This window comes from Carlito syrichta, unplaced genomic scaffold, assembly GCF_000164805.1.
Source record: "Carlito syrichta isolate Samal-C Ts95f unplaced genomic scaffold, Tarsius_syrichta-2.0.1 Scaffold315407, whole genome shotgun sequence".
Taxonomy (NCBI): domain Eukaryota; kingdom Metazoa; phylum Chordata; class Mammalia; order Primates; family Tarsiidae; genus Carlito; species Carlito syrichta.
Window position 1 is genome coordinate 2027733 of NW_007259503.1, and position 13962 is coordinate 2041694.

General features: G+C 35.0%; 1 protein-coding gene across 1 annotated transcript in view; it reads right to left on the reverse strand.

Annotated features, from left to right (window-relative positions):
- The window catches only part of HMCN1 (hemicentin 1), a 467592-nt gene that overhangs the window by 329232 nt on the left and 124398 nt on the right, over positions 1-13962 (reverse strand). The window contains exons 3-4 of the mRNA XM_008072785.1: positions 11332-11490; positions 10119-10241 (exon numbers count right to left, since the gene is read on the reverse strand). Of these exons, the coding sequence (XP_008070976.1) occupies positions 10119-10241; positions 11332-11490 (282 nt within the window). The remainder of the gene's footprint in view (positions 1-10118; positions 10242-11331; positions 11491-13962) is intronic.

A 13962-nucleotide genomic window follows, 5' to 3' on the forward strand; every position in this document is an offset into this window, starting at 1 on the left:
ATATTTTTTAAACTGTCATCGAACCAGACATATAATTTAATAATAAGCACTGTTTGAAATAATTTTAATTTGTTTTTATTAATTTATTATTTAAATTTATCTTATTCATGATTATACTTCTGAGTTAATTTGTTAATTTAATAAATATTATTTGAATACATAAAAGCCAAATTTTCAAATGTATTCACTGCTTCCTAAAGACTTACTTCCTTTTTACAGAATATATTGATATTCAAGTTTTAAATTATTTAATCATACTGTGTGTCTTTTTCTAAGTTCATAAAAAATGAGCTAATTAATAAAATAACCTAGTAATTAGATGTTAAAGTAAATAATTTGTATCTATTTAAAAGTATAACCAGGCTCGGTGGCTCAGCCTGTAATCCCAGCACTTTGGGAGGCCAAGGCGAGTGGACTGCCTGAGTCCGAGGGTTCGAGACCCGCTCGGGCAACTTGGCAAGACCTCGTCTCTACAATAAATCAAAAACCAGGCCGGGCTAGGTGGCTCAGCCTGTAATCCCGCGCCTTTGGGAGGCTGAGGTGAGTGGATTGCCTGAGCCCACGGGTTCGAGACCCACCTGGGCAGCAAAACCTCAGCTCTACAATTAAAAAAAATTAGCCAGGAGTGGTAGCGCATGCCTGTAGTTCCAGCTACTCTGGAAGGCTGAGGCGGAAGGATCGCCGGAGCCCAGCAGGCGAGGCTGCGACTGCACTCCAGTCTGGGCGACTGAGTGAGACTCCAACTCAAAAAAAAAAAAAAAAAAACTAGCCAAGCATGGTAGTGCATGCCAGTAGTTCCGGCTACTTGGAAGGCTGAGGCGGGAGGATCGCCGGAGCTCAACAGGTTGAGGCTGTGGTGGCCGGGAGCATGCCACTGCGCTTCACTCTGTGCTACAGAGTGAGACTCCTACTCGAAAAAATATATATAAATAACTAAGATTTTTGAAAGTCTTTTTTTTCCTTTTTATCAATATACTCACTCACACCAAAGCTGTTTAAATTATATGGCATATGACATTAAAGTGCATTTTTCTTCTGGGGCCTTTAACAAGAAAGAGAAAGTCATTTGTAATTTTTGTCACAAAGCCAAATCATGACCAAAATGTTGCAAAGGAGCTAGCTCTCTCAAAAGTAGCTCATACCATCTCTCAAAAGATTTTGCTTTTATAACCCTATTACAGTCAATTCACTCTAGGAATGTATAAGGAAACCTGGAAAATATATGAAGCATGGAGTCTGTTTCCATTTATTTATTCTAGGTCACAAGGACATTTCTCAAATAAAACTTCCCTTCCTTTGACTCTTAACTCTTTAATTTCCTCTTTGCTATTGCAGAATAAGAAGCAAAAATTAGATGGTCCTTGATGAATATTTTTATTGATGTCGAACCAAGCACAAACAATGATAAAGCATGGTATATGTTTGGTATTTTCATGGCATTTGCAACTTAATATCTTCATGGAATTGCTTATGGTTTTATTAGATAAGCTGACATTTTAAAGTTGTCTGTTGGTTCATATTATACAGAAATATTAAAACTAAGAGTTTGAGTTTTCTTCATGCTTTATATTTAAAATCTTTCAAGCTGCTTTTTAAAAAAATATATTCACATGTTTTTAAAGGTTTTAAACTACTTCTAATTAATGTAATTATTTCTGCCAGAGACACAAATCAAGGCTTTTCCATCTATCATAAAATAATATGTATCTACTGTGTTTAGCACAAAAGTTATAACTTTTTCTTTCAGATTAATAGTAATTATATAAATGGAGTTCCTGGGTGGGTAATTTAAAAAAGAAAATTAGAAAGTTATATAAGATCTTCTATGCCTAGTTATTCAATTATCACTATTAAAAGAAAAATATTAGCATGTTTTCCACACAGTTACATAAATGTAAGGGCAGTAGGCATTTTTTCTAATGCATAAAAGATGGAGTAACCAGACTTTTTTTAGTTGTCCCCTTTCTGCCCTTTGATTTGGTGGGTATAGCCAGGTGTGGTGAATTCCACCAATATTCCTAGCATTTTGGGAGGCAGAGGCAAGAGAACTGCCTGAGCTCAGGAGTTCGAGACCAGCCTGGGCCAATTGGCGAGACATCATCTCTACAATAAATCAAAGAATTAGCCGGGCATCGTGGCATGCCTGTAGTTCCAGCTACTTGGAAGGCTGAGATGGAAGGATCACCTGAGCCCAGTGGATCAAGGTGTGGTGGCCATGAGCTTGCCACTGTACTCCAGCCTAGGCAACAGAGTGAGATTCCAACTAAAATAAATAAATAAATAAAAAGATATCCTGGGTTTACAAATTTCTTAATGGGATAGATTAATTGGCCTGGATGTTCAGAAGCCTTTTAGTAAAGAAGAGGCTATGATCCCAAAATTTTTCTTCCCAGAATTCAAATTTAGGTCTTTTTCAAAACACTTTGGACACATGATTTCATTGTATGATTTCAAAAATAAATTATTGCTATATATGTCTTTGTAAATCCTGTATTAAAGGATTGAAACATAATTGTTTTCATAATGACTTGAAATCTTCATAAAATACAAATACAATATATTTTTTGAAACATCAGGTGTGTAACCTCTTAAATGAAAGTTATTTTATTTGGTATCATTTCCTTTAAGATCATATACTCTGTTATACATATATATGCATATATAAAAAGAGAGGTGACTTATTATTAGATCATAGACGTGCTTTCTCCAAACAAAAAGGCTTTAAAAGGAATCTTTTAAATTAAATATATAAAATATAAAAGGAAATATTCCATTTGTTGAGGCTGTGTGATAATGGCTAAATAGAATTTTATTTGTCTCAATATTGCTGGTTTTCTTCATGTCTCCTTGTGTTCCTTTGCAGTTTCCAATAGGATAACTCTTCAAGGGATCATGGACAGCAATTTCAGTAGCTAGCTAGTGCTTCAGTTTTAAACATCAAGAATTTGGGGCATTTTTCTCTCACTTCAAATCTTTAAGTTCTACCACAATTCCAGTAAAAATGAAGACCAAATAGGGAGAATAAGTAATCTCTTTCTTTCTTTCTTTGTTTTTTGGGGGTTTTTTGGTAATCTCTTTTAAGTCAGTATGAATTTTGAATAAATTTTTTAAAGACTTTGAGGTTGAGACAATAGCTTTTTTGATAGTTAAGACTCTTTACAAACCCAGAATTAGCTATGTAAGTAACTGATTGATTTGGTTAACTCTGACATCTCATAGTTAAACTTTGTATTTATTTTAGCTTCTAATCAAAATAGAGACAGCTAAATAAACAGGTTTATTTATTTTTCTATTTGTTTTGGTCCTATTAAAAGCATGCAATTTATTTGCCAGTGTTTACTCTTAACATTTCTTTAATTTCTTTTCTAAGAAATACTCCTTTGGGGATTAATATAAGGCTCTTTCTCCTTAGAGACAGGTCTTTTCTCTGCTTTTTTGGTATTTTAGGAAGAAACTTTAGTGATTTCTGTTTTCTGAATTTTATACCAGGGATCAGATATCATGATTGCCTTACGAAGAATTGTGAAAGAACACTTTCATGTCAAAAGTTACATTTCATAAGCAGTGGGTCATGTTGCGTAAATACAATCCCACGGCACATTACAAAATGAATTGCTGCTGTTTGTAACTAGTGCTGCAAACAGTTTCCAGAATCAATACACAAAAGTATGAAACAAAAGATAGACAGTCTCATTTTGCAGGACTTATCCTTTTCAGCCATGTATAACCCACTTTCTATCCTCTTCAGCTCCCATCCCCTGCTGTCTCAACCTGAAGGAGAGCTCTGCTTCTCTTTTGGTGTGTTTTCTCTAAATGAGATTCTGTTGAGAACAGTCATTTCCAGCCCCACATTCCCCCGCCATTAGTGAAGAATATTATGTACTATGTACTCTTTAAACGTTCTTATGAACAACTGTCCACGTGTTCAGAAGCCTACAGGCAGTAGACAACTTTTTAAGCAATAAATTAAGGACTTCATTTTTTGTTTTATCTGAACAAATGGAAACATAAGGTACACATGGTTTCATTTTACCGTATTAGCGACCTGTAAAACATTCCCAGGTGCCTGAGAGTGAAAAGGCAACTATGTGATTCCAACATTAGCATTCCTAGCACATACTCACAGGGATAACATGTCAATCTTAGCACAAAAAAAAAAAAGAGAAAGAAAGCATTCCACTGAAACCAAGGTTCAGGTACACATTCCTTTCTTGGTGTGTTTGTGTATATGGAAACACCCATTTATTTTAAAGAATGAGCTCTGAACTCTCCACTCCATTCTGACATTTAATTAGGTGAATTCGAAACAGGGATAAGTGGAAACATTTACACATTGTTTTCACACATTTCCTGTAGCTTTCTAGAATGTTATAGTTGTCCCTGATACATTTTCAAATTTCAGAGGAAACACCCGTTTCTACTTATTTTCAAAGTCAGCAGTAAGGTTATGTTTTTGAAATGATTTCTGAAGTGAAATGTGGAATAGAGGAAAACTAAATGGCAGATACCTTGTTTTAGAGGACTAATTGTTCAAAACCCCGGGTTTCAGAGTCTCATTATGAAGACCATACACAGAAAGCTTTCGGTCCGAATTCTAGTCATAAGGGCCCAGTAGCCAAACTAGTAAGAAGAGGCTGTGCCAAATTAATTCTCCATCAACGTGTTAGTACAGGTTTTCTAATATCAGTATTGAACCATGGAAAAAACTAGCAAGTTAGAAAAAAATCCAGGAATCCCTAATCTATGAGACTTTTAGTTGCCAGGTTGTTGAATTTTTCAAGGATGAGTTGCAAGATGGTCACTTCTTTTTCTTGGGTTTTAGTGACTTCCCCTGAAATAGCTAATGAGTTCAACTCTCCCTTCCCTATTAGAAAAATCCTCAGTGGGAAAAATAAAGATGTTTTCTTTATCTTAGAGTTTCAATTCCTATTACAGAGAAAAGAGAGGATTATCGGTTCTGTCGTCCTCCAGAAGAACTCCATAAACATGCCTGCAGCTCAGCTCCACAATGCCCCTCAGACCCAAATCACCTCCCTTCTATGCAGGGACACCCAGAGACTCTGACTACTTTCTCTCCTCTCAGTAGCTGCAACTAGTTGACTCCAGGAGAAGGAAATTTATTTTCTTCCCAGGGCTTTTCTGTCTATCTCAAGAGGATTAAAGGAATGCACTTAACATCTGCCTGTAATATACTAAGCACTCTATAAGGATTACCTGTATTATTATTCCTGAAATAAGCAGTTAAATTCTTTACTTGTAAGAGTTTGATTGCTAACTATGATCAGAAAAAAAAAGAAAAGTGACAAATACAGGAAAATTGTAAAAGTTCAAAAACCTTACAAAATTCTTTAGTGGTTCTAAGTTCATTCTCTCTCAGGCACTTATTTGTAAATGTAGGGCTTACCAAAATACTCCTCTCCTTCTGAGCCCTCTGTAGATAAGGGTACAGTTGGGACCTACAACCAAAGCAAAACCATAGCTCCAGGCTGGGTGACTTTCATTCTCTGGGAACTCTATTCAGCTTACTCTATTTATTACTTATTTTCTTTCATCCTCACAATAGGCTGTGAGATAATTAACATGCCTGGGGTCACAGGATGAACAGAGCCTTGGAGAAGTTATACAAAGTTGTTTAATACATTTGTTCAATTAGCTAAAGGCAGAAAGGTCATTCAAACCCAGGTCTCCCTAAATCTAAAGCCCCTGAGTTCCCTATTAGAGCACGTTGCCTTTGATTATCTCATCACAGATGAACATTACATATTTCTTCATTTTAGGAAAAATTCCAAAAATGGTTGCTAGGATATTTTGACTAGCATGCCTTACAAAATAAAAATAATAGTTAATATTTACTGATATGTTCCAAACCCAACAGCCCTACCAAGTAGGTACTATCATTTTCCCCATTTTACAGATAAGGGCATTGAGACACAGAAAATGTCTAAGTCACATGGCTGGGATATGAACCACAATTCCAGAGTCTGGAGTCTTAACTTCTACACAATATTGTTTGTGCTGAATATCATTTTTGTCCTAGATCAGTTTTCTACCCTTCTCCATCCAGTTCTGTACCCTAAAATGCTGACTTTGATGGACTACCTCAACAGGATCTCTTAGTACTCTAGCTTCCAGTTGGATTTTGGGAAATGGAAGGCACTAGGGAATGGGAAGGGGTTGGGAACTTACTCCCTTGGCTCTGTCCTTACAAGGCTTCAGCTTGTCTATCTATGGCCACACTTCTTGAGGAGTCATCAGCCTTGGTTTCACAGTATGCTGATATGAGTGCTCTCCTCTTCTCTTTCAGACGTAGGAAAATATAAGTGAGCCCATTATTTCTGTACTCTTAGTGTTTCATCATCTCCTGTTGGCTGTTTTTAACCCTGCCCACACCATGGTAAATTGTCATTCATTAAATTCTTTTTTTCCCCTGTTGAATGAGTCATCTGTTTTCTGCTAGAGTGATTACTGATAACCTGCCTCTGTAGTAAATAACATCTATTGACATTTTATTTGTTGGAATGTTTGGATTTATTGGAACCAATACACCAGGCTGGGATATCAAGGCAGAAGGTGTTTTTTTAAGGGATAGGGGAGGGATTTTAGAGGACATGAGTTGGGAGACACAGGAAAAAAAGATGGGCAAGCCCAGGACAAGTGAATTATCTAAATAACAATGGATCTTTTGTGTTAGCTTCTTAGGCATAGGATATAGCATCTGTGAGAAATTCTGAAATTTGGACTTTTTCTTATTCAAAAGAAAGCCTTAATTAGATCAACTGATAAGCACTCAGCTTACAAAGAAATAAGGAAGTAATACTGCAATGGTTTAGCTTCTTTTCTGTATTCAAAGGTGAATTAAGTACATCCTTGAGATGTGTTTTAACTTGTACTTCCAAAATGCAATACCATACGGTGATTTATAGACCACTGATACTTGGTCAAAAAATGTCTGCTTTGCTTTCCCTTTTATGTTAAAAAAAAAAAGAAAGAAAGAAAGAAAGAAAGATACCTACATCTTCTACTTAATCATTGTTTGAAAAAGAAAAAAACTTCAAGTTAGCTCAAGGAAGTGGTTGATACAAAATATATCCCACAATGTTAGGAAACTGATGAACTAAGTAAACAGGGTAAAATATAACACTCCACAGTTTCATTTAGAAAGAGTAGATGCAAATTTTCTCTTCAGTTAAACATGTGTGGATTCCCTACACTTCTGTGTCTATTACAGATGTAAATACCATTATAGCATCTATTTTCCCTAGAGTTTGTAATGTTTACAAATGAAAGAATTTGTAACAGTGGAGAAAAGTGATTAAATTACAAACCCGAAATTTTGCAAATCCACTTTTAACCCTGTCACAATGCCTCCTATTAACAAAATCTTCTACGTTGGTGGCTTTCTTTAATGAACATATTGATTTATGTAGTTCCACTAGGCCCTTTACAATATTTTTTTGTCATACACAACAAAAAAATTAAAAAATTTTAAAAACTGGCCAGCCTCTTCCTGAATTCTTTCATTCAGATTTATTTCCCAGAAACAACTAGCCATCTGATTTCTAACAAACATGATGACTACAATCTCCCCACTTTAAAAGCAAAATAGCAACACTACCAGGGTTATAATAATACTAGTTAACATTTATTAGGTGCTTACCTTGTGCTCAATTGTGTGGAACATTTTAGAGGCATTACCTCTTTAAGCTTACAACAACTTTCTGAAAAGAATAATTCTATTATCTCTATTTTATAAACAAGAAATCTGGGTTCACAGAGACCATGTTACATATAAATACAGAATTTTTATTATTTAGGGTTGATTATACTTAGGTAACTGAATCTCAACTCAAAAAGATCATTTCCCTAACTCCAGAGGCTTAGCAATAGGATGAGTTTGAGTGTTGACTTAATGCAGAGACTGAATTTTCTTAACTCTCTCCTCTCCCTTGTATTTGTTTCATCCTCAAATGTGTATCAAGATGTCAGTACAGATCGGGATTCACATCTATGCAGGACAATATCTAGAGGAAGAGAACTTTTCCGAGACATCCCTACCTAATATCAACTCAGTCCCATCAGCCCAAAGTAAATGAGACATCCTCTCCTGTACTAGTTGGCAAGGGAGTTGGAATTGCTATGACTGACAGATAAATCAAGACTCATCCCTGCTGGCACCAAACTACAGTTTATAAAAATAGACAATTTTAGCAATGGTTCTTCCTACTGCTATCTGCCAAAGCTAAATTTAAAGATCGGAGTATCATTGATGACTAGGAGAGAAACACTATTCATACTTCAGTGAGTTAAGTTTCTGTTTTATAAATATATATATAGTTACAAAATTTTCTGCAATTTACACCAAATTTTTTAAGTTGTTGTTCTTATAAATTATTTGGTAATTGTCAGGATTATTAAAAATGATTAGAACTACAAGAATTATGTATCATGCCATTTATTTCATAAGTATGTACCTTTCTAGGACTTATTTTCTCCACTTAAGGTACAATATTATTTTCAGTTGTGACTCAGTTTTCTTTGTATATATGGATATAATAGAGTCAACATTCACAGGGCATACTTATGTTTTTTGTGGCTCTAGGGTCCAGCTACTAATAAAGTCCTATGATTCTCCTTAAAATTTCCCCAATTTGTTTTGGGAATCTCTGAGTTGTATCTGACTACTCACAACAGATCCAAGTAACTTTTCTTTCATAAGCCCTGAGTGCCAGCCATGTATCTTCTCATTTCTTCTCCAGCACCTTTTGCTGGGAACTACCATGTCCACTGAACGTGGTTTACTCTGTTGGTTCCAATGTCCCATCGGTCTTCACTGAACACCACTACCACTTCCAACCCAAAACCTCACAAAACCCTAAGTGGGTGGTATACAAGATGATTCCCCACTTATGTCCCACTTTGTGCAAGTGATACTGTGTCCTAAGGTCTTTCAGAATTTCAGGTTATGCTATCAGCAGCCTTTCTTTCATTAGGTTCAAGCACAGTGTATGGGGTAGGACAAGAAATTCAGTTCCTCAGAGAGCCCTGCACTCTTCCCAATTCATTTCCTCCCAGACTTCCAAATTCTCACTAAAACACGCATGCAAATTAACTGCTAAGCGTTCCCCCTGTACTCATCAGACCCTGTCCAGGCATTTCTGACTCTAGAGTGGACACGATATGAAATCAAGCCATAACACTCTCTAAAAATGTTTCTTACAAGAAAACTTTTTTTAGATCAAAGTAACATTTCAGGTTTCTATATCTCAATATGCTAATTTAAAATATTTTTGTTGCATTGTTTGCTATAGAAATTTGCAACATCTACCATGTTCCACCAAGTTCCACCATGATGAAATAAAAACTCTTTTGTTACAAGAGAACTACTGAGCCATTTTATTCAAAACACAAAGGAGTCTGTCACAAAATTAATAGAACTTGTATAGATATATTGACCACATCAATCAAATGTGAATTATGCCCATTTAAAATCTTATCTTTGTTCTGGCATATTTTTAGAAACTTAAGTACGAGCCAAATAAATAAACAGGCAAATAAAATATGATTATCATAAGTGAAGACAAGTCAAAATAATAGAATGGACAAAGAAGTAATTATGACAATAAGACTTATCTCAATGACTATTTTAGAATAATAATATTTTCTTAAAATATGTTATAATTTTATCATCATAAAAATTTTTTGATAACTAAATAGTTGCTTAGTTATAGTTTTTGACTTTTAATCTTAGTGGTCAAACACCATTATAATTTTACTGAATAATTAACTTTCTCATATTCTACTTCAGCAACTAGTTGAGGCTCATTTAACCAGTTATACAAAAGTTATGCATTACAAACACAAATTGACCTTACTAAACAACAAGAGTCATAAAATTTTTTAATTCCAATGACATGAGTTTTAAATATATAATTAAATATTATAATTAAATAATGTTGCTAAAGCATAACATAATTTAGAAATTAGTATTAGATAAATCTGTATTTCTCCACATAATTTTAGTGCCTTTACTGACCAGAGGCTTAGGAGTAAAACCTTTCAGTTAAAATTGTTTTGGCAAGGTAGTTAATAATAAAGTAGACCCACTTTATTAAACTGACCTCATTAACTTGCTTTTTGTCCAGGTGGAACACTTGACCAGAACTTGTAGAGGCAATTTCTTCATAGACTTTGTATCCAATATGGCTTCTGTCATCACAATCTCCAGTGAGCACAAATACCACCTATAATTTTTTTTAAACAAGAAGGCAGTTTAAAAGGTTTCCAGAAATCAAAATGTATTTACTGAATACCTATTGTGTTAACATGTTACTAGGCAAGTAGAATACACATATATTAATACATATATGTGTATATAAATATATACATTCATATATGTAATAATTCTTGATTTTGTACTCAGTTTAATAGAGAACATATTTCTCTATATTTCAGAAGTAAAATCTAAAATCTATGAAATTAGAAGTGGGATCATGACTGTGCTAGATTACAAGACGGCCTTCAATTACTTACCCTTCCTCGTATCTATACATTTTGTCAAAATATTTTGATATTCCTCTCATTAAAGAGGTGGAGCTTATTTTGTCATCTTTGAATCAAAGTTCAGCTATGTAAATTGTCTTGTCAATAGCAAGAGACACAAAAGGAACATTTTATAGATTCTGAGCCTAGACTCAAGAGCCCTTGTGTATTTCCAATTGCTATAGAGTGTTTCTGCCATGCTCATGAGAAGAACATGCCTAAACTAATCTACTGGTCTAGGAAAGAGGCTAAGAAATCTGTGAGGCAAAGCCAATTTGCCCTAGAGCCAAGCTTAGATAAGTCAAATCCAAACTATTCCCCAGACACACAAGTGAGAAAGTCTGGCCTACATCAACTAATCTCTGTGAACATGTGAGAAATAAATGCCAATTCTTTTAAGCCATTAGAACAGTTTGCTATGTAGCAATAGCTGATAAAATTAATAACTCTGACTAAGGCAAGATTCCACATAGGAGGTGACACTGAAATATAAGCCTTTTTGTTAGACCTACATTTTGTCAGTTATAAGGAAAAGATGGTATCAAATGCCTTAATTAATCATCAATTATTTATTTTCCTATTTAAAAACAAGGTATTCATATGCTATGTATAATTATCACATATAAGTTTAATATGTTAAAATTAAATGCCACACACATATTGGAGTACATATGTGTGGATGGAGAGTTATAAGTACTGTTTTTTACCAGACATGGGAGTAATCTAAGAGGATAGGCAGCCTTTTACATGCTATATTCAGGTGGAAAGGTTTGAGGGGTGATTCCTACTCACTTGTGACTGTTTCTGTTGGATAAGCTGTAGCACCTCATGGGTGAGCCGGTAATCCTTAGACCGAGCATCAGTGAAAACATAGATGAAAGAACCAGGAAGAGAAATTTCCAAGGCAATTTTTATAGCTCCAATACTCATTTCTGGACAATCACCACCACCCTGTTGAACACAGAGAAAACTGCAATTACTTCATCAGCAAAAAAGAAAGAAAGAAATATTTTAATTATAACAAGATGCTTTCAAAGTTTTAGAACTGAGGAAGTTTTTGCCACCTTTATTTTCTGTCAACTTGCCACTAAGTTGATCACTCTGAACAGGAAGGAATGGAAAAGATACAAGGTGATATGGAACTGAAAACATCTGTACTTATGGATAAATTATAAATTCACCCAAAGTAATAGAGGTTGTTACATAGTTTTTAATTAAATGTCAATTCACTCTCCCACTATCTTACAAGACTATCTCGTACATCCTTTCTTTCCTTATCTCTTCTCACTCTTGTTTGATGGCCTTACTTCTTATTGCACTGAGAAAAAAGAAGCAATCAGAAGAGAAAGTTCATAAGCCTCCACCATGATGCCTATTAACCTACCAACAAAAGCAGCCACATGCCTTCCTTAACAGTGAAGAAACTGTACTCACCGCCTACTACTCACCTGTGCACTAATCAAAGTCATGACTCCTACGGCTTTCCCCTCTCTCTACTCTGTCATACTCTTTACTGGACCATTTCTACCAACAAACAAACATACTGACTTATCTCCCAGATTCCTTCAAATTTCTGCTCAAATGCTACCTATCAGAGAAGCTTCCATGACTATCTTCCATAAAATATATCCTGTTTGCCACTCTTTTCACTCTTAACTGTTTCATTTTTCCTACTAACTCATAATCTCTGTTTCATTTTCTACTTGAACAGGCTCCCCAGGTTCCTCTTCCCTGAGAGGAATTCTTGTCTCATTTATTTCCTTCATAATTATGTGGAATTTGCATATGAAATGATAGACATGCTATATGTATAGCTTTATAAATCATATTTTAGATTTGCAAGTTGCCATGAGAGTGTTATTCAAAACCACGGGTTTTAATGATGGCATAACATTCTGTCTGTAGTCCATAATTTAGTCAACCATAGAGAGACAGATAATCTGATTATTTTCTTAGTGTAAATGTTGGTAACTATGAGGTCAAAAGATTCAGGCATATTGCTAAAGTATCTTGTCATAAAGAAACTCCTGGTCTGGAATAAACAATCAAATAAAAAGCAGGGCAACTTGGGATCATGGGGGCTTTGTGATACCAGAATCTACCAGAATCCAGCAAGTAAGAGCTTTTCTCAAAAAAAAAAAAAAAAAAAAAGTTACTCCATGAAAGAAATAAGACTTTATCATCAAACTCTGGAAATTTTATTTTATTTTCTTAATGGGGCTTTTTTCAGGCTCCAAATGATCTCAGATTCTGACACAGATACCTTGTGCAACACAGATGTAAACAGCATCATAAGAATCAAGTATTAGAATTGTTTGCACTGTAGTCGAGATGAGCTAGAGAATGTTTTCTTGCATTGGATTCCAATCAAAGCTTACAGCCTTTAGGTACTCTTTGTTAAATAAGTTGGAACACAGCGTCAACTGCTAAAAATTGCCTCTGAAACTAAGACAGACCTATTAAATATTATTAATTGTATAAGGCTGAAGCTGTACTATCCTGGAAATTTTTCACTTTGGAAAATATATCAGTCATAGGCTTCCAGAAATTTTACAGATTTAACAATCCCTTCTATTTTCTGCCAAACTTATCTCCTACCTTCTATCACTTACATGCATTTCAAGACATTTAATTTAACAAATAACACTGCTTTCAAAAACCTGTATCTACAGACCATACTTATCTCTCAAGTTCCAATTTTCCATTTTCAATTTCTTGTTAGACATCTCCTCCTAAATGTTCTAAGGGCCTCTCCAATTTAGTGTCTAAACTGAACCTTATTATATTTTCTCCCAACATGGCTTCCCTATTTTTGTTAATGGTATTATCTGCATAGATAGTTTCAAAACCTGAGTGATCCCTTGGATATGTCCCATGAATGTGTCCCTTCTCTTTCTCTTTACTTCCTACCATTCACTCTTCTTATCATTAATTTTATTTCATGTATAGCCTCCTGTCTAATTTTCTGCTCTTCCTTCCACTAAACTTTGCTTTTCCCTCAGTAAAGTTGTACATATCACATTCCTACGTAAAAATCTTTCACTAGCTGCTTCTGTTGGATCAAGTTATCTTTATCACTTTCTTTTAAAATTTTTTTTTATTTTAAATATGTAGGGTACAATTCAGGGTTAGGTATACAAATGTTCATTATGCAGGTTCCCTTGTTGATGAGGTGTACACCCCCTTTCCCTGGTAGTTCCCACTACTGCCAATCCCACCCCCGACTTTCCTAGTTGTTTCCCACTACTGCCAATCCCTTTCTTACGATAGTTGTTCAAGATCCACTTATGAGTGAGAACACGTGATACTCGGTTGTTTAGTTCTGTGATAGATCACTCAGTATTATAGCCTCTAAGTCCATCCAAGTTGCTGTGAAGTTCATAATTTTGTCCTTCCTTATAGCTTTGTAATATTCCATCGTGT